At 51.6% G+C, this 20,932-nt stretch overlaps 1 protein-coding gene across 1 annotated transcript in view; it reads left to right on the top strand.

Moving 5' to 3' along the window:
• The window catches only part of EMB25 (DEAD/DEAH box helicase), a 253,561-nt gene that overhangs the window by 56,239 nt on the left and 176,390 nt on the right, over nucleotides 1-20,932 (top strand). Inside the window, exon 8 of the mRNA XM_087396283.1 lies at nucleotides 823-1,422. Coding sequence (XP_087252409.1) covers nucleotides 823-1,422 — 600 coding nt within the window. The remainder of the gene's footprint in view (nucleotides 1-822; nucleotides 1,423-20,932) is intronic.

The following is a 20,932-nucleotide window of genomic DNA, read 5'->3' as shown; positions in this document are numbered from 1 at the left end:
AAAATGGTAATTCTTGATTAGGGTTCCCTGAACTGGTAAGTTTTGAGTCTGACCTTCATGTGATGAGTCTTGACAGGACTCATATGAAGATTTTCGTATAATACTGATATAGACTTGTCTGTGTGAGAGTGAAAATTTGCTTGGAGATTGGAGAGCATATGTTTTTCAATGTGTCTATACACACATTCAGGAAGTGATGTAGTTGGTGCTGCCATCGTAGTAGTTAGTCTGCTTTGCATGATGAAACTGATGCCTTGTGGATGACCACCGTATGTTTCTAAAACTGCATGTTTTCTTTTGCATTTTAATGGTGAGTTTTACATTTATGACCCAAACAAGGCTTTCTTCAGTGAGTTAAGCCACAGTGATGGAATAAGAAGGAATTTGTGATTGGACTGCACCCCTTTTCCCCTAATTGATCTTGGGGAAATAAAGTGCATCCTGCAAGGTGTGGTCTTTAGCTAGGATTCCAGATAATTTCCAGCATTTCATGACACTTTTGTGGGGCAGTCCATGCCTTAAAATGGAGTCTTGTGCTATATATGTCTCAGATTTAAGCTTGAGCTTCCTTGCAGTATTAAAGGCTGAGGGTAAGATGTATTTTTCTTAGCATCATATAGTCATGCTTGCCAAATCAAAATGTGATGTGGTGGTACCTGTACATTTCTTGCACACTGAATCCTAGCAAAGGTTGTATTCATCTATTTTAGCTGCTGCTATGTGTATGGCCCACTGGCATATGGAAATATCATTTGAATCATAAGTATAAATATAAATACTTGTGGAGGAACTCACATTTCCCCCCTATTGTGTTATTTGAAGGTGCCTCGGATAGAAGAAACTTTGAAGCAGTTGGAAGAAAAAGGAATGCTGCCAGCAATCTGGTTCATTTTCAGCCGGAAGGGTTGTGATACTGCCATTCGCTACATGCAGGATGCACAACTATTGTCTGACGATGAATGCATCCAGGTTTATGAAGCTTTAGCAGCGTTCAGAAAAGAATGCCCTGAAGCTGTCAGAGAATCAGCTGTATCATCGCTTCTACGTGGATTTGCGTCCCATCATGCAGGTTGCCTGCCATTGTGGAAGGCTTTCATTGAAGATCTTTTCCAAAGAGGATTGGTCAAGGTGGTTTTTGCAACAGAAACACTTGCTGCAGGGATAAATATGCCTGCTCGTACAACCGTGCTATCCTCACTTAGCAAAAGAGGAGATAGCGGCCATGCTCTCTTGAGCTCAAATGCAATGCTTCAAATGGCTGGGAGAGCGGGTCGGAGGGGATTGGATGAGAGAGGGCACGTTGTAGTAGTACAGACACCATTCGAAGGAGCAGAAGAGGCCTGCAAACTTCTCTTTGCTGGCCCAGATCCTCTCATTTCTCAATTTTCTGCATCTTATGGCATGGTGCTTAATCTTTTATCAGTAAGTTTCTGGCTTCTGACAGTTTGGATTGCAGTATATGAATAAATTTGAGTTTTTTTCTATTATGTGCTTTCTGCAGTTTTTGGTTTGGCTGGATTCTTGTAAGTTCTCTTTGAAATATTGCTCATTTGAATTTTTCTTCTATCAAACAACTTTCTAAGGCTTGAGGTTCTTCAAGTACATCTAGGGTGCTTTCCTGAAAGTTTTTCAAATGTCAGGCCCCCTTCAGGCAAAGGCAATCTTTTGAATTTCTGTTGGTTTGTAAAACCTGGCTATCGAAACAAATTGGTCTATGCTGTCGTGATATATATCTTGCGAAAATTTGGAGTTCCAAGTGTACCATTTGAAAATTTGGAGTTCAAGAGAGAGGGAGAGAGAGAAGGAGAGATATGAGAGAGAGAGAGAGAGAAGGGGGGGGGGGAGAGATAAGAGAGAGAAAGAGGGAGAGAGGGAGAGATAGAAGAGAGAGAAAGAGTGAGAGATAAGAGAGAGAGAGAGAGAGAGAGAGAGAGAGAGAGAGAGAGAGAGAGAGAGAGAGAGAGAGAGAGAGAGAGAGAGAAGTAGAAGTAGAGTCTATTAACGTCCTTGGGGGGCCAAAAATGACCCATGGGACCTGTCTCAATACAATGTAAAATAGAGTCTCCTCAAGGAGAGGGGTCAAGAGTTTATGAGTTCATGATGCCAGGTAAAAAGACGAGTGACAAAAGATCCCAATGCTGCCGGAGATGCAGTAGAGAGAACTGATGTCAGCTGAGCGGAGTCCTCCAGTATCTGCTGGTAGTCCTCCCTGATATGTGCATATCGGGGGCACTGTAAAGCCACATGTGCCTCCGTCTCAACTGTTTGCATGTCACAAAGGGTACAGACTCAAGCATGTTTGGGCTGATGCATCCAAGCTCCCTTCTCAATTGCAAATGTATGAGATCTGGTACGAAACCTGGCAATGTTTCTGCGATATAGAAGGGGGATAGGTGTGCTAATATAAGGCTGAGCACGAGTATGTAGACCACCATGTGGGATTTATGTTGTCTTGGTAATATTCCAGCTTTACCTTCTTTTCACTTGTCAGCCAGTGAGTTTGCAAAGTGCTCAATAAAGACAGTTGAAACTCTTGCATGGTGACCTTTTCAGGCGGCATGGTCAAATATGCTTCCACTTTCCATCTGCTGAACCATTTTCTTATGTCGGTTGCCTGTCCTGTACAGATGATCTTACTTTTGTGGTTCTTTTGAAGCTTTGTGCTGGCATTCCATGCTTTATGAAACAACCTATCAGGTTGCATTTGCTGCATCTCTATTAGGTATTGCATAACTCTGATCAGTGCATGAAATTCAATCGGCCTCCTTCCCGTTTCCAACAGAAGTACTGAGTATGGAGTAGTGGGTTCGGCACCAAGGTGTCCCCGTAAGAAAGCCTTTTGCATTTTCTCAATATCATTCCATGTAGAGGCTGAAATACTGCCTCCCCAAACTTCCACTCCATATAATACTGTCTGTACTACATATGCATCAAACAATACATTTCGAATTTTCCAGTTCCTGGTGTCAGTGTGTCTGCAGTCATTCTCAAACTGGTAGTACTTCCCCTAGCTAGTGTCCATCCTTCTGTGTATACATTGCCACCATTTGTGATCTGCCGGGATATCAATCCCTAAGTATTTGAAGGTGCTGACATACTCAATAATCCGTCCATCAAAGGTGATCTCAGGGGGATGTTCTGGCTGATTGGTAGAGACTGCCATCATCTTTGTTTTTCCGACATTCACTTGCAGCCCACTTTCCCTATAGAAAGTCTTGAGCACTTGTAAAAGTTTGTTTATAGAGTCCGGATCGTATGCGAAAAGAACTACATCATTTGCGTATAGAAACAATAGCACTATCCATAGTCCCAATTGCGGTCCTTGCAACCCTTCCTCTTTTGCAAATTCATTGATGAGTTCCTCCAGTTGATCAATGCATATTCCAAACAAGGTAGGTGATAGAGGGCAGCCTTGCTTGGAGAGAGAGAGAGAGAGAGAGAGAGAGAGAGAGAGAGAGAGACGGGGGGAGGGGGGAGATAAGAGAGAGAAATAGGGAGAGAGAGGGAGAGATACAATAGAGAGAAAGAGGGAGAGAAAAGAGAGAGGAAGAGATGAGAGAGAGAGAGAGAGAGAGAGAGAGAGAGAGAGAGAGAGAGAGGGCGGGGGGAGATAAAGGGGATAAGAGATAAGAGATGAGAGAGAGAGAGAGAGAGAGACAGAGAGAGAAGAGAGAGGGAGAGGGAGAGGGAGAGAGAGAGAGAGGGGGAATGATAGGCGCCGCACGGATCTGCTTGGATGTGGCGCTGTTCGTACTTTCATTCTGTACTTGCAGCTCGCGTGAACATACCGTACTTCGTCGCCATCCGTACAAGTACGGATTTCGTACTTGGCAGCGCTGTACACACGCCCCAGTTTTCGTACTGCATTTACTGCAGTTTGCCCGTGCAAATCCGTACTTTTTTCTTCTTCGAAAAAAACAGTGCTGATTATATTACTTCGAAAAAACAAGATACATGGGGTCAGTTTTGCAGCTGACGGGGCTGCGTTCACAAATCGGACGCAGCCGTAAATGGAAACAAAAAGCTCTCTCTCACGGAGGGATCAGGCGGGTGTGAATAAACAGCCAGAGAGGTGGTGAATAGCGCCACTGAAGGCTCTGAGAAGTATGCTCGAAGAAGAGGCCTTGCGTATCCCAATCTCGGAGGAAACATCTCCGCTTCTCCCGGCCAGCCCGGGAATCTCCCTGTATCTGGTCCCACTGGCCTCTGAGTGTGTGTATAATCTCACTCCAGATGTCGGCCATGACCTGGGCTGTCGAAAGAGGTACCACCGAGGATCTGCGCGCAGCGCGAAGTCCAAATGTGCCATCCAGCGATGCTGCTAATAATCTCCCAGACTGGTTGCCTCTCCTGAGATCCTGTGTCTGCCTCTGCCAGGTGCGGCGGGATGTCCTCAAGCGGCCCCCAAGTCCCCTGTGTGATAAGGAACATGGGGTCCTGCGGGCCTGCCTCGAACAACTGATGAAAGCCAGGTGTGGTGCTGCACCAGCAGAATGCGCCCCAGGTCATCAAACCTAGCTCCGGTGCTGCGCGAGTAAGGATCCCAAAGGTCCACCTCCACACTTCTTGGGCGCGAGTGCAGCTCCACAGGCAGTGTTTTGGTGACTCCTCGTCCTCATGACAAATCTGACAAAGTCCATCCTGACCAATCTGCCGCAACGAGCTCCCCACTGGAAGACCCTTGTGGGCGAGTAGCCAAAGGAAGTAGGAAATCTTCTGTGGCCGCCAGCTCTCCCACAAGGCCTTCCAGAAGGCCTGCAAAAATAGCCTGGAGATACCCTGAGCATACCAACTGGGCCGCTGGGTGGGCGGGCGGGCGGCTCTACATCCTCCCGAGAACTCTCCTGCCTAATGTCGTGCTGTAAGCGAGGAAAGGGGTCGGCCCCTGGCCTGCCACAACCTCTGGCCATCTCCACTCACCTGGGTCCCAATCAAGCTCTGACAGGGCCCGCCCCTCCCAAAGCCAGAGTCGCCATAACTGCAGCTGATCCTGCTCTATACTAGGATCGATCCGCCAAACCTTCCCCACGAGGCCTACGACCCGAACCCTCTGCCACGGGAGAAGGGGGTCGATGAGCACACCCTCTCTCCTGAGTCGGCCGTCCCCCAAAACCGCAAAGGAGACAGAGGTGTCGTCCAACCGGCCTGCAACCACCAGTGGGATGCCACGGGGGGTGAACTGTCCAAGCCAACGGTCATCACCAGACATGAGGATCTGAATCTCGGGTGGAACCAACCAACCGGCAGGAATCGCTCCATCTATCTCTGTGCGTCTCGCCTGAGCTCCACGGACTCCTCCAGCTGCGGCTGCTAGAGCAACGGTCTCCAAGTGTCTGTAAGTGTCCCTCCAAACTCGAAGGGACCGGGCTGGCCCCCGCAGCCAACCGTCCCACCGGATATGTGACCTCTCCCCCAGCTGAAGGCCCAAGGTATCTCTGACCTGATCGTTTCAGATGAGCGGCTGGCGGTCGATCTCCTCCTGACTGCTAGGAGGGGACTGAGACGGAGTCGTCTCCAAACCAGGAGAAGGCTACGAATGAGCGGGGAACGGGGGTGAGTAAGCGGTGTAGAGGTGAAGATCCACCGGAGGGACGGTAGCCACTCTCCACCTCGGCGCGGGACGCAAGAACTGATCCCCTGCTGAAGTAACATCTTCCACGTTTGCCCCCCGGGGTCAAACCGCGGATAACTAACTTGCCCAGCAGGGCCTGACTCTGAAGCTTAGGATCAATGACCCCCAAGCCACCCTCAGCTTGCGGAAGAATGACTGTCTGCCAGGCTACCCTGGCTCTGGTATCTCTGAGACCATCCCCCCCAGACCACAGGAAATTCTGGACCATCCTCCTGAGCTGTGCCACGCTGGATCTCGAGAAGCACCAACAAGAGGCCACATACCAGGCCGTGGCCAAGAGAACCTGGTTGACTACAAGAGCAGGACCTGCAAGAGAGAGCTTAGCAGTGCTCGAGAAAGCCAGCTTCCGTCGAATGGAATCTAGCACCGAGAGAAACTGCTGAGCTGGCGTGATGTCCAGGCCGACCTGAAAGCCGAGGTATCTAGCTGTCTGCCCCCGCGGGATCCATCTGAAACCCAAAAACCTCCCCCACTGTGAGCATGCCCCAAGGTTTGTGAGAAAACCAACTGATTTGTTCCAGTTAATTTTTGCACCTGCTGCCGAGCAGAAGACCTCTAAGGCTAGCCTCACCCTCTCCAGCATCATCTCATCATCCTGAACGTACAGCGCTGTGTCATCTGCATACTCCGAGTCCAGGAGCTCCGTGTCCTCCCTGATGGGAAGGCGAATACCCCGGATCCTGGTCGACCTTGCCCGAAGGTAGTATGTCATCGCCTCGGCGAAGAAGAGAGACAGGTAAGGAGCGAGGGGGCAACCCTGACGCATTGATCTCTCCAATCGAAATCGCTCCCATCCTGGCGCCGATGATGACCCTGCTGGAAGCTGTCTTGTATAACGCTGAGATACCCTGAATCCATCCTACTGGGAATCCCAGTCTCTCCAAAGTACCCTCCAGGAAGGACCAGTCCACTCGATTGTAGGCCTTCTCAAAGTCGAGAAGTAGGATGGTTAAGTGCGACCCGCTGTGTTGAGCCCACTCCGTCGCCTCTGAGAAGGTAAAGACATTATCCAGGATACTGCGATCCTGGACAAAGCCTGTCTGAGTGTCATGAATGAGGTCAGGAAGTAGTGGCCGAACTCTGGCGCTGATCATCTTGGCAAGGATTTTGTAGGCCGTGGTGAGGAGAGTGATCGGGCGCCACTGACGGATCTCCTGTCGGTCTCCTCCCTTCGGGATGAGGCAAATCAATACCGAAGAGAGGCTCTCTGGCATATGTCCGCTGCTGAAAATCCTCTGGAGGGTTGCTAGGAGGGGCTGATGGATCTGATCCCAGAAAGAGGTGAAGAAAGCGTGAGAGCCCATCCTCGCCATGGCATTTCTGCCCATCGATGGCCATCAAGGCCTCCTGCATCTCGACAGTAGTGAATGGTGCCATCAACGTCGTCTGCATGCTGGGCTGAACAAGGGCTGGAATGTGCCTCCACACCTCCTCGCGGGAACGTCTAGTACGGGGGGCAAGCTGCTCCTGCTGGAAAAGAGTCCTGTAGAAGTCGGTAGCCAACCCCAAGACCTCTTCCGGATCAGTAACGATGTGCCCCCCCGCTGTCCTAAGACTCCGGAGCTGATCACCTGCTGCCCTCTGGCCATGCGACCTGAAGAACTCTTTGCTCATCCGGTCGCCCTTCCGAGCCCAGTAGGAGAGGGAGGCGTGATAAGAAAACTCTGAGCGACGCTGGAGAGTCTCCTCAAGAAGGGCTCTGGCTCGAAGGGCCTGGATCCGAAGCTCCTCCGAACCCGGAGCTGCCTGCTGGAGTCGTTGAATGGAGGCGAGGTCCCTACGAAGAGCTTTGCCCCACCACTCCTGGCGAACCTGAAGGGCTGCGAGTTGGCAAATCTGGCTGGACTCCTGCAAAGCCTGCGCCACCGACTCAACCAGGTCTACGCACTCGCCCCAATCTCTGTCCCAAAGGCTACCGATACTACTGCGCACCTCCTCCCTAGAGAAGATGGAATCAGGAATCCTGCACGAACGGGGAGGAAGGGACTGAGCTGTCGAGTCTAGTGATAAGAGCACTGGCGCGTGGTCGGAGAGTGTCGTCCCTGGCACTATACCCACTTGACCACCTCTGCTGATGGCCCAATCACTGACATAAAATCTTTCCAGTCTCTCCAGGAGCCTGCCTCCTTCCCTGCGGAAGCCCCACGAGAAGTCCAAGCTCCCGTGCTATCGGCGGAAGGACGGGTCTCTCCAGCTGACCCTCCCAAGCGGACTGCTCTGCCTGAGCTATACCTGTAAACTCTGGTCCTCTGCCCTGCTGGTCCTCCAAAGTCTCGAGATTGTTGAAGTCACCTCCAACAATCCACGAATCCATGTCTGGGAGAATCTCTGTGAGTGTCCTCCAGAAAGTGGCTCTGCATCGGAGGTCTGTGGGTGCATCGATGTTGAGGATTCCTATTTTGGAGCCCTCCAACTCTAGGCCAACCCAAAGTGCACGGCCTGGGATCAACGTACCATGACCAAAAACTCCCTGGGCAAACGACTCGCAAACGGAAGTACAGACACCGCCACTCCTCCCCTGTGCACCGATCGAGGGCTCCCAATAGGTGTGAGAGCGTCCAGGGAGGATCTTCCCGCAGCTACGAGAATGAGCCACCGAAAGCTTATGCTCCTGGAGCAGGAGTATATCCAAGCGACCAATCACTGTTGGCTGAAGTTCTTGTCTCAAAATGAGCTTCCTAGGACCACGGGTGCCAGAAGAATGAAACCCGTTCACATTCCAGGAGACAAGGTGTAAGCTCATGATGAGGACTGGTAGGTTGCGAACAACTGTCTGCTCGCAGCTGAGGTCGATGAAGAGGCTGAAATTTTGGAATGAAGGCGCTGACGCTTTTGTGAGGGTTTGGAGGGGGAGGCGGGGTCATCCTGACCGTTCTTCAAAACTTTTAGCAAAGGCGTGAGGCCTTTGGTGCCATGGACAAACGCTTTCTCGAGCCAACTCGAGATCTCTGAGGTAGTCATCCCGTAGAAGGCACGAAGTTTTTGAGGAGTCCAGGCTCTGACATCCTGGGGGAGGGGCCACGACAGAGGGGGCCTTAGGATCACAATCAATCTGAAACGCTTGGCGGCGCAACGCCACCGCAGGCGCACGTCACCCTCGGACCACTGAGTCTCGAGAAGCTGTCCACCCGACGGGCCTATCGAGGAGCAAATCTGAGCGTGCGTCTGCTCTTTGAGAGCCTCCCAGAGCGAGTCGTCTGTCCAAGTCTCGGTGCCGTCGCTGAGAAAGGTGAAAGCAAAGCTAGGGCCATCCCTCGGGGCCAAGGCTGTGATCTTCCCATCCGCCCCTTTACGGAGCAGGAAGATACTGATGTCGAGGCAAGCAGGGAAGGTCCCGAGGTCGGCCACATCCAAGTTATCCCAGGGACCAGATCTGTAGAAGTCGCGAGGAAGCTCTCTCTCCTGGAGTTGAGGCCCGCCAGAGTCTGCAACTGAGGGGGTCGGGCTAGCAGACAGGGAAGACTGCTCCAGGGGTGGTGCAGACTCGGGATACCCTGCCTGGGGTGGGGAAGGGGAAGGAGGCTGAGGGGTAGGCAACTCAGACTCCACGGAAGCGACTGGCGGGGGGGGTGGAGGAGGGGGAGAGGGGGCTGCCCGTGGCTGAGGAACCACCGGTGCAGCTGACACTGCAGAGGAGCTGAGAGGGGCGGGGGAGGGGGGATGGGGCTGGAGCTGGGACTGGGGTTGAAGAGGAAGAGGAGGGGGCTGAAGAGGAAGAGGCGGAGGCTGATGCTGCGGGTTGGGAAGAGGGGGCTGCAGTTGGGGTAGGGGCTGGGGCTGAGTGGAAGGGAGCTGAGGATTGGAAGAGAGGGGGACATGAGGCTGCGGAGGGCGGGCTACAGACGAAGAAGAAGCTCTCCCAGGACCCTGGGGCGGCTGCCTGTCAGGTCTCTGAGGCGTTGCTGCAAGTTGGGTAACCTCTGCCTCCTTGCCTTTGTCAGAGGTCTTCTTATTCTTTCCTCTTTTCCTTTTGACCTCGGTCCAGCCGCCAGCCACCTCTGGACCGGACTCCGGCTGCCTCTGCTCTTCTTGACATCGCTGCCCGGAGGGAGGGGGAGGGGGTTGAGCGGGGGGGCCGGGGGGGCCGAGAGGAGCTGGAGAAGCGTGGACAAGCAGCAGCCAAGTGCCCAAAACCGTGACACCTCAGGCACTGGCCTGGCTGTTCTGTGACTACCATGCTCTGAGTAATGCTGCCAGCATTTGTCACGATCTCAATCACTGCAGGGAGGGACGCAGGGTCTGCCACAGCCACACGGACTCTGGGAGCTCCTGTCGCAGTAACCGTGTCGAGTCAGCATCACCTAGCCAAAGTGGGAACCAAGGTCCTTGACTATCGGCCGCAACTCAGCAGCAAGGCCTGGAAAAACTAGCGTCATTGGGTGGCGAGGTATGCGGAAACGAGCATCAAAGTCCGCTGCACCGAATCCTCGGTACCAAGAGACTATCATGATGATCTTTCCATCCACAAATGTGGGGGAACCAGCAATCAGGTTGCTCGCAGCTTTCGCAGTGGAGAGTTTAAGCCAGAAGATGCCCCTTCCCATAAGGGCCACCTCATCGATGTGGCTGTCCTCTAGCATAAGAGTGGATTGGAGCCAGTCCCTGATGGCTGGTCTGGAGGGAGAGTGTCCAATGACTTTGCCATAGATGGAGGTGAGGGCAAAGTCATTGGCAACGTGTTGTACCTGAGATGACTGTTGCTTTGTCAAGATCACGCGGTAGGCATCTGGAGAGGGAGGGTCCGGCTGGGCCTCCAGTTCCGGGCAGGGAGCCGCCATACCGCCAAGACAAACTGTGAGACCTCCGATGAAGAAGAGGCTGCCACCAAAAAGGGGGGGGAGATGGACGAGGGATGGAGCCTGGGTGTGACGGAGGAGGATAAGGCGAGGCGAAACGAGGCGGGGCGGAGGAAGAGGAGGCGAAGGCGGGGGCGGAGGGCGGAAGGCGGAGGGGGGCGGAGGTCGGAGGCGAGAGCGGAGGGCGGAGGTCGAAGGCGAGGGAGAGGGGCAGCGGCGAGGGCAGAGGGCGGATGGGCGAGGGACGAGGGCAAGGGGCGAGGGCGGAGGGCAGAGGGGGGGGCGGAGGGGCGAGGGTGGAGGGGCGAGGGGCGAGGGGTGAGGGGTGAGGGGCGAGGGGTGAGGCGGAGAGGCGGAGGGGCGAGGGGTGAGGGGCGGGGGCGGAGGGTGAGGGGCGGGGGCGGAGGGTGAGGGGCGGGGGCGGAGGGCTGAGGGCGGGGTGTGGTGGCGAGGGGTGAGGGTCGAGGGGTGAGGCGAGGGCATGATGGCGGGGCGAGGCGAGGGGCGAGGGGTGTGAGGCGAGGGCGAGGGGCGTACGGCGAGGGCGAGGGGGGCGAGGGCGAGGGAGTGAGGCAGAGGAGGGTAGGGAGGTAGAGGCTGCGAAAGGAGGGAGGAGGGCTCGCAGGAGCAGTTCGGGGACCGTGCAAATCCGTACTTGCATCAGCGTGTACACTGTTTGTCCGTACAACAATATGGTCGGCCGTACTGTTCCGTACACCTGATGTTAGCACATCGTACAGGCATCCATACGCTGTATGGATTGTGTACACAGTCCTACATTCCGTACATTTGCAGGAGTCCGTACTGTTCTCTATGCATTTACAGGTCTTCTGACCAGGTGGTCTTTGGCAAGCATTCATGCATTGAGCCATTGTTTGGCTGTGATTTGGGAAATTTTGTATTCTGGGCAGACATTGCAGTTAGTTTGCAGGTGTCGAAGAAATTTGGGGCTTTTGCAGGCAGTTGGGGCTTTTAGACCATTTGCCCTCTTTTGTATGCAATTTCCCACAAGAAATCGAGGCTTTTGCATTTGGGTTGCAATTTTGCAGTTAAAAGAGCATTTTGGAAGTTTGCAAGCAGTTCTAGACTCAATGAGTCAATTTGCAGACTTTTGCCACTTTTTGCAGATTTTATTTGCAAATTTTTGGGCAATTAGCAAAGCATTGTGGTGCAAGTTGAGCCTTTGATAGGTTGTGACAATATTTGTCACTATTGGCATTTTGCATCCCAGGAAGAGATTTACGTGTTCAGTTTGTTGTATTTTGAGTTTATGTGGCAAAAATGGCTCAGAACAACCCCAATGAGGTGTTTGGAGTCTTCATACAGGAGGATAAGTTGGATGGAACCAACTCCTTGTGGAGTTTTATGGTTTACAATATCTTGGTTGGCAGACATCTCTGGGATTATGTCAATGGAGATGAAGCAAGGCCAGATATAGTGGCTACACCTGTCACTCCTACAGCTGAAGGCAGGGGTAGAGGTCAAAATGCAGCATAAGTAGTTGGAGCTGTTGCTCCAAGGGCTCCCATAGTAGAACAGAAAAGATGGGATTCTAGAGATACACAAGCTCTATCAATGATTTCTCTTTCTGTCAAGAGGTTCATTTTTCCTCACATTCGGTCATGCAAGACATCAAAGGCAGCTTGGGAGATATTTGAGAGTATGTTTGCAGCAAGAAATGATGCCAAAGTTTCCTTTTTGAAGCGAGAGCTTTCCCATACGCATATGGATGAGGGAGATTCCATGAATACTCACCTCACAAAGCTTTAGGATTTGAGGGAGCAATTGCTAAACATTGATGAAGTCATTCCAGATTCAGAGATGATTACCACCACTATGAATTCTCTTCCTGAGTCTTATCTTGGTTTTCACACCTCGCTGAATTTGTCATTGAGGGGGGGCAGCAATCCTCTCTCTTTTCAGGAGTTGGTAGGACTTCTGTTGCAGGAGGAGCATACAAGAAGAAATATGGCAACACCAGCTGGCGAGCATGCCATGCTTTCTAAGTTCAAGCCCAAAGGAAAAGAGCATCAAAAGCAACATGCTAATCTGCCTGCACATCAGCATAAAGCTGATTCAGGACAGCCCTCTTATAAGACTAAGCGTGATGCAGATAAGCCTATAAAGAAGGGCATTTGTCACTACTGCAAGAAGCTAGGTCATTGTATGTATGAATGCAAGAAGTGCATAGCTAAATAAAAGAAAACGGATTCAGGTGTCAAATGCATCAGCTTCTTATTCACATGATGGGGAAGATGTTACAGCCAACTTTGTGGGAGAGCACTATGCCTTTCTGTCACTCTTTCTTATACAGGGTTACTTCCGTGGACATTAATAGAGACTCTCTCTCTCTCTCTCTCCCCCCCCCCTCCTGTCCGTACTGACTCTCTCTCTCTCTCTCTCTCCCCCCCCCCTCCTGTCCGTACTTACTCCCGCTCCCGCTCCCGTCTCGCTCCCGTCCATACCGGCTTCCGTCCCGTAGTGAGAGAGCTGCGGATGCAGCTAACGGATGCCATAGCTAGAATTCAAGTCTTGGAAGGACTTGGTAAGAAGGAAGTCATTGACGAGGTTATAAAGTCATGCAATGCTTCCCCCCCTACCTCCCAACTAGTCTCTGCAGTCAAGAATCTAGTTCATACTGAAATGCAGACAGCCAAGCAAGCAAGGACTGTGGAGTTTGATGCAAAGGTCAACAAAGCTGATATTCAGGAAGAGATTAAAGAACATGCAGCTAGAAAGGATAATGCTTTGAAAATCAGAATTGGGGGGCTTCCAGATGGATGGTATAAAGAAGATGAATCTTTTAGTGATACCTTAGCACATGTCCAAACAGCCATGCCTACTGTTGACTGGACATCAGATTCTTGACAACCGAGATGATGACGGTGAAGCTCGAGTAGTTCATATCGGTCAACGCAATGGCCATGCTATCATTATGTTCAACTCACGAGATATATGTATAAAAGCTCTGCGACAATCTCACAAGCTGAAAGGGATGAAGATATGGATAGCTGAGGAAGTCACCAAGGCCCAACTGAAGGATAAGGCAAAGGAATTAGCAAAGGTTCGGGCTGCCAGGAAGGATGGTAAATGGGCAGTCTACTGGGATGGGATAGCACTCATTAGAGAGTTTTAATCAAAACCAAAAGACTCTCAGTCTTAAATTGATGTAAGGCCAACTATATATATGTGTGTATGTTTTATCTAGGCTCAATATAGGTACTCTCTAAATAAATGGAGCTGCTTTTGCACTCCTTGGGAGCTGCCCTGCGCCCTCCCTAAGCTGATGTACTAGATGGCTTTCATGTTGTCCCATAGACCTCTGGGTCTCCCGTGGACGTTAATAGACTTTCTTTTTCTTTCTTTCTTTCTGTCTTGCACTTCAGATTTTTTAGTGGCAGTTCACATGCTACAGCCACTATTGAGGATGACCCTTATGCTTTGTTGACTTGTAGTTATGATCCTTCAAAGGATGCAGCTCTCTGAGTGTCAATGAGGCACTGAATACTTGGTATTTTGATAGTGATGCTTCAAAGCACATCACTTCTAAGAAGAGCCTTTTTACATCTCTGCATCCTCCACCTACTAAAAAGAGGGTGACTTGGGCAAATAATTCTTTTTATTCAATGTGTGGAGTGGGGGACATTATTCTCACATCCACTGATGGCACATATTTCAGAATTTCAGATGTTCTCTATGTGCCAGGTATAAAGAAGAATTTGCTTTCAGTGTCCTCTCTTAATAGAGGAGGATTTCAGGTTGTATTCGATGATGCTAAGTGTGCAGTCACAGAGATAAAGAAAATGACTATGCTTTGATGTTGTTTGGCACTTTGTATCGGGGTCTTTTTCAGCTTGATATATATGAGAAAAGATCCGATCTTGCATTTTCAGTGAGCACTTCTACTCCTGCGACGCAGATTGTGGAGTGATGGCATGCCAGGTATGGGCACATGAGCTATGGGAGCTTAATGACATTGCATAAGCATGCTATGGTTGATGCATTGCCTCCTTTAGAGTCACCTTCTCATGCATGTGAGGGTTGCATCGTTGGCAAGATGCATAGATTTCCTTTCAAGAAGGATGGTGCAGTGAGAACTACACACAAATTACAAATAATTCACAGTGATGTTTACTGTCCCATGAGGACACCTGCTTTTGGAGGTTATCTTTACTATGTTACATTCACAGATGACTTCACCAACTATACTTGGGTCTATGGTCTTAAGGCAAAATTAGAAGTGTTTATGCATTTTGAACACTTTGTGGCTATGTTTGAGAATGAGACAGGAATCAAGGTGCAGACACTTCGCACAGATAGAGGGGGGGAGTATATGTCTCATGAGTTTGAGGCATTTTTGAAGGAGAAAGGTATCACGCATCAACTTATAGTGAGGCTTATACCTTAACAAAATGGTAAAGCTGAGCACAAGAATCGAACTCTTATGGAGATGGATAGATGCATGATTACCAGTAAAAAGTTGCCTCACAGGTTTTGGCTTGAAGGCCTCATGTGTGTAAACTATGTTTTGAATCGGGCTCCCACAAAAGCTTTGAAGACAATCACTTTCTATGAGGCATGGCATGTGAGAAAGCCTTCTGTGGATCACTTCAAAGTTTTTGGTTGTGTTGCATATGCCCACGTGCCTGTGGAGTTTGGACACAAGTTGTCAGATAAGGCGCTTGAATGCATTTTTGTTCGGTATAGTGCACAAAGGAAAGATTATCGTCTCTACAATCCTGCTTCTCGCAAGATTTTTGTTAGTAATGATGTTATATTTTCTGAAAATTCAGTACATATACATGCTGAATTTCCAATTCTAGCTTCTTTAGATGATGTTTTTGAGGGAATGCTTCCTATAGCATTTGGTTTCCCAGCTGAGGTTCATGCTGAAAATCAGAATTTACAGCAACCCCCTCCTGATCCACATGCCCGGATTCAGCCACAGGTTGATTTTGTACTTCCACAGGGTGTGGATGAAGTTGTTAGGCAAGAAATTCAAGAGATACACGCAGCCAAAATAGTCCCGAATTGGTTGCTACAGACTCTTTGGGAGAGTGGTAGGACTCGTAGAGCAGTAAGGCACGCAGGGGGGGCTCTTTCAGTTGAGACAGCTTATGCAGGTACTCTTCTTGATGAGGAAGAACCTGACTCTTTTGAAGAAGCAAATGATAATGTGCATTGGATGCATGCCATGCACAATGAATTGCAGTCCATTAAGAAAAATTAGACTCGGGATGTTGTGGATTTGCCACCAGGTAAGCGTGCCATTGGTACCAAGTGGGTTTTCAAGGTGAAAAGGAAGCCAGATGGATCCATTGACAGGTACAAGGCAAGGCTGGTTGCCAAACGCTGCAAATTTTGTTTGGAATGTCTATCAGTTGGACATAAAAACAGCTTTTCTTAATGGGGACTTGCGGGAAGACGTTTATGTCAAACAACCTCCTGGATTTGAACTTTCTGGCAATGCATTTCAGGTTTGCAAGCTTACAAAGCTTTATATGGGCTGAAAAGCCCCATGTGCATGGTATGCCAAATTCCTGGCAAGTAAGGGGCTACATATTAGTCCCATGGAAAGCATCCTCTACATCAAGAAGGATGGGGGGGATATTTTGGTCATCATTCTTTATGTAGATGGCATGCTGTTCACAGTGTCAAATGAGGAAATAATTACAGATTTTAAAGCTGAGTTGAAAGCTGAATTTGACATGACAGATTTGGGCATGTTAAATTTTTATTTGGGGATCCAATTTATACAAGACAAGAGTGGCATCGTTATGTCTCAATCCAAGTATGTGAAGAAGCTCTTGGATAGGTTCAACATGCATGATTATAAGCCTATAGCCACTCCCATGGAGCTGGGGCTGAAGCTTACTATGTATGATGCAAGTGAATCAGTGGATGTCACACTTTTCAGCCAGGCTGTTGGATGCCTCATAGACTTGTGCAATACACGGCCTGATAATTAGTATGTAGTATCTCAGGTGAGCAGATATATGCACAGCCCGATGACAACACATTGGCAAGCTGTACAACTCATCTTCCGTTATTTGCAAGGCACAAAGTCTTATGGCTTGATGTTTCCTAGGGGGGGTGACTTGCAGATCCATGCTTGCAATGATTCTGATTGGGCTGGAGACTATGATTCCAGGCAGTCCACTAGTGGTAATTGTTTCTTTTTGGGCAAAGCTTGCATTTCTTGGCTGAGCAAGAAGCAATCTACATTGGCTACTTCCTCATGTGAAGCTGAGTACATGGATGGCAGCTTTCACAGTGACAGTTGAATGTGTTTGGCTGCGACGCTTGCTTTTTTTTTGCCGAAAAAACAGTGCTAATTATATTACTTCGAGAACAAAATACAAGAGGTCAGCTTATAGCTGACGGGCTGCGTTCACAAACCGGACGCAGCCCTAAAAGGTAGCATAATAAATCATACTCTCACGGAGGGATATGCTGAGTGTGAATGAACAGCCATCGGGGTGGTGAGTAGTGCCACCGAAGGCCCTGCGTAGTCTGCTCGAAGAAGAGGCTCTGTGTGTCCCAAGCCTGGAGGAAGCGTCTCCGCTTCTCCTGACCAGCCCGGGAGTCTCCCTGAATCTGGTCCCACTGGCCTCTGAGGGTATGAATAATCTCACTCCATATCTCCGCCATGATCTGGGCAGTCGATAAGGAGGTGCCACCGAGGATCTGCGCGCAGCGCGAGGTCCAGATGTGCCATCCTGTAATGCTGCTGATAATCTCCCAGACTGGCTGCCTCTCCCGAACTCCTGTATCAGCCTCTGCTAGGTGCTGTGGGATACCCTCGAGCGGCCCCCACGTCCCCTGTGTGATAAGGAAGGTGGGGTCCTGCTGGCATGCCTCGAACAAGTGATGAAGACCAGGTGCGGTGCTGCACCAACAGAACGCGCCCCAAGTGATCACTCCTAGCTCTGGTGCTGCGCGGGTAAGAAGCCCGAAGGTCCACCTCCACACTTCCTGGGCGCGCGTGCAGCTCCACAGGCAGTGTTTTGGTGACTCCTCATCCGCATGGCAAATCTGACAGCAACCGTCCTGGCCTATCTGCCTCAACCAGCTCCCCACTGGAAGACCTTTGTGGGCAAGAAGCCACAGGAAGTATGAGATCTTCCGCGGCCGCCAGCTCTCCCACAAGGCCTTCCAGAATGCCTGCAAAAAGAACCTGGAAATACCCTGTGCGTACCAGCTAGGTCGCTGGGTGGGGGGGCGGCTCTGCATCCTCCCGAGAACTCGCCTGCCCAGAGTCGTGCTGTAAGCGAAGAAGGAAGTCGGCCCCTGTCCTGTCACAATCTCTGGCCACCACCACTCTCCTGGGTCCCACTCATGCTCTGACAAGGCCCGCCCCTCCCATAGCCAAAGACGCCAAAGCTGCAACTGGTCCTGCTCGATACTAGGGTCGGTACGCCAGACCTTCCCCAGAAGGCCTACGACCCTAACCCTCTGCCACGGGAGTAGGGGGTCGATGAGCGCATCCTCTCTCCTGAGTCGTCCATCCCCTGAAACCGCGAAGAAGGCGATAGAGGAGTCATCCAAACGTCCTGCGACCACCAGTGGGATGCCACGGGGGGTGAACTGTCCCAGCCACCGGGTGTCTCCAGGCATGAGGACCTGAGGCTCAGGTGGAGCCAACCAAGCGGCTGGGATCGCTCCGTCAATCTCCGTGCGTCTCGCCTGGACTCCACGTGCACCTCCAGCTGCGACTGCAAGATCGGTCATCTCCAGATGTCTGTACGTATCCCTCCAAACTCGAAGGGACCGGGCTGGCCCCCTCATCCAGCCGTCCCACCTGATATGTGATCTCTCCCCCAACTGAAGGCCCTCGGCGTCTCTGACCTGCCCATTCCAGACGAGCGGCTGGCGATCGATCTCCTCCTGACAGCTGGGCTGGGACTGTATGAGACTGAGACGGAGCCGCCTCCAAACCATGAGGAGGCTACGAACGAGTGGAGAACGGGGCTGAGTGAGTGGGGCAGAAGTGAAGATCCACCTGAGGGACGGTGGCCACTCTCCACCTCGGCGCGGGACACAAGAGTCTACTCCCTGCTGAAGTAACATCTTCCACGTCTGCCCCCCCGGGGTCAAACCGCGGATGACAAGCTTGCCTAACAAGGCTTGACTCTGAAGCTCTGGATCGATAACCCCCAGGCCACCCTCAGCCTGCGGAAGAATGACTGTCTGCCAAGCAACCCTGGCTCTGGTATCTCTAAGACCATCCTCCCCAGACCAAAGGAAGTTCCGAACCAACCTCCTGAGCTGTGCCACGCTGGATCTCGAGAAGCACCAGCATGACGCCACATACCAAGCCGTGGCTAGGACCTGGTTAACTACCAGGGCACGACCTGCAAGAGACAGCTTAGCAGTACTCCAGAAAGCCAGCTTCCGTCGGATGGAGTCTAGCACCGGGAGAAACTGCTGAGCTGGCGTGATGTCTAGGCCAACCTGGAAGCCAAGGTATCTAGCTGTCTGTCCTCGTGGAATCCATCTGAAACCCAGAAATCGCCCCCACTGAGAACACGCCCCAGGGTCTGTGAGAAAACCAACTGACTTGTTCCAGTTGATTTTCGCACCAACGGCCGAGCAGAAGACCTCCAAGGCCATCCGCACCCTCTCTAGCATCCTCTCATCGTCCTGGACATAAAGGGCTGTATCATCTGCGTACTCCGAGTCCAGAAGCTCCGTGTCCTCCCGAAGTGGAAGGCGAACCCCCCGGATCCCGGTAGACCTCGCCCGAAGGTAGTAAGTCATGGCCTCGGCGAAGAAAAGAAACAGGTAAGGAGCAAGGGGGCAACCCTGACGCACTGATCTCTCCAAGCTAAAGCGCTCACCCATCCTGCCTCCAATGATGACCCTGCTAGACGCTGTCCTGTACAAAGCTGAGATACCCTGAATCCATCCTGCCGGGAAACCTAGCCGCTCCAGAGTCCCCTCCAAAAAGGCCCAGTCCACGCGATCGTAGGCCTTCTCAAAGTCGAGAAGTAGAATGGCAAGGTGTGATCCACTGTGCTGAGCCCACTCCGCCGCCTCTGAAAAGGTGAAGACATTATCCAAGATACTGCGATCCTGGACAAAGCCTGTCTGAGTGTCATGAATGAGGTCTGGGAGTAGAGGCCGAACTCTGGCACTGATCATCTTGGCGAGGATTTTGTAGGCGGTAGTAAGGAGAGTGATCGGACGCCACTGGCGGATCTCCTGTCTATCTCCGCCCTTCGGGATGAGGCAAATCAGTCCCGAAGAGAGGCTCTCTGGCATCAAACCGCTGCTGAAAATCCCCTGCAGAGCTGCAAGGAGGGGCTGATGGATCTGGTCCCAGAAGGAAGTGAAGAAAGCTCGGGGAAGCCCATCCTCTCCTGGGCATTTCTGTCCGTCGATAGCCATCAAGGCCTCCAGCATCTCATCCGAGGTAAACGGTGCCAACAACATCGCCTGCATGCTAGGCTGGACCAGGGATGGAATGTGCCTCCACACCTCCTCACGGGCACGACTAGCACGAGGGGCAAGCGGCTCCTGCTGGAAGAGGGTCCTGTAGAAGTCAGTGGCCAACCCCAGGACCTCCCCCGAATCCGTAACGATGTGACCATCCGCTGTCCTGAGACTCCGAAGCTGATCACCTGCAGCTCTCTGGCCATGCGTCCTGAAGAACTCCTTGCACATCCGATCACCCTTCCGGGCCCAGAAGGAGAGAGAGGCGTGATAGGAAAACTCTGAGCGGCGCTGGAGTGTCTCCTCCAGGAGGGCTCTGGCTCGAAGGGCCTGGATCCGAAGCTCCTCCGAGCCCGGGGAAGCCTGCTGGAGTCGCTGAATGGATGCGAGGTCCCTCCGAAGAGCTCTCTCTCTACTCCACCACTCCTGTCGAACCTGTAGGGCTGCAAGCTGGCAGATCTGGCTGGACTCCTGCAGAGCCTGCGCAACTGAGTCTACCAAATCCGTGCACTCCCCCCAATCTCTGTCCCAAAGACTGCAAATACTGCTACGCACGTCCTCCCTCGAGAAAATAGAATCGGGAATCCTGCATGACCGGGGGGGAAGGGTCTGGGCTGCCGAATCTAAAGAGAGGAGTACCGGCGCATGGTCGGAAAGTGTCGTCCCTGGAACTATACCCGCCTGACCGCCTCTACTGATGGCCCAATCACTGACATAGAATCTATCAAGCCTTTCCAGGAGTCTGCCTCCTTCCCTGCGGAAGCCCCAAGAGAAGTCCAGGCTCCCGTGCCAACGCCGGAAGGACGGGTCTCTCCAACTGTCCCTACCTCCTGTCGCGAAGATGAAGGAGTCCCAAGCTGACTGCTCTGCCTGAGCCATACCTGTGGACTCCGGACCTCTGCCCTGCTGGTCCTCCAATGTCTCCAGATTGTTGAAGTCACCTCCAACAATCCAGGAATCCATGACTGGAAGAATCCCTGTAAGTGTCCTCCAGAAAGTGGCTCTGCAACGGAGGTCTGTAGGAGCGTAAATGTTGAGTATTCCAATTTTGGATCCCTCCAAATCCAGG

This window comes from Dipteris shenzhenensis, chromosome 25 (genome assembly GCF_047967505.1).
Source record: "Dipteris shenzhenensis isolate YYH24624 ecotype China chromosome 25, Dip_SZ_1.0, whole genome shotgun sequence".
NCBI classification, from domain to species: Eukaryota; Viridiplantae; Streptophyta; class Polypodiopsida; order Gleicheniales; family Dipteridaceae; genus Dipteris; species Dipteris shenzhenensis.
Note: the sequence above shows the minus strand (reverse complement) of the source record. Positions and strands in the feature narration are given on the sequence as shown.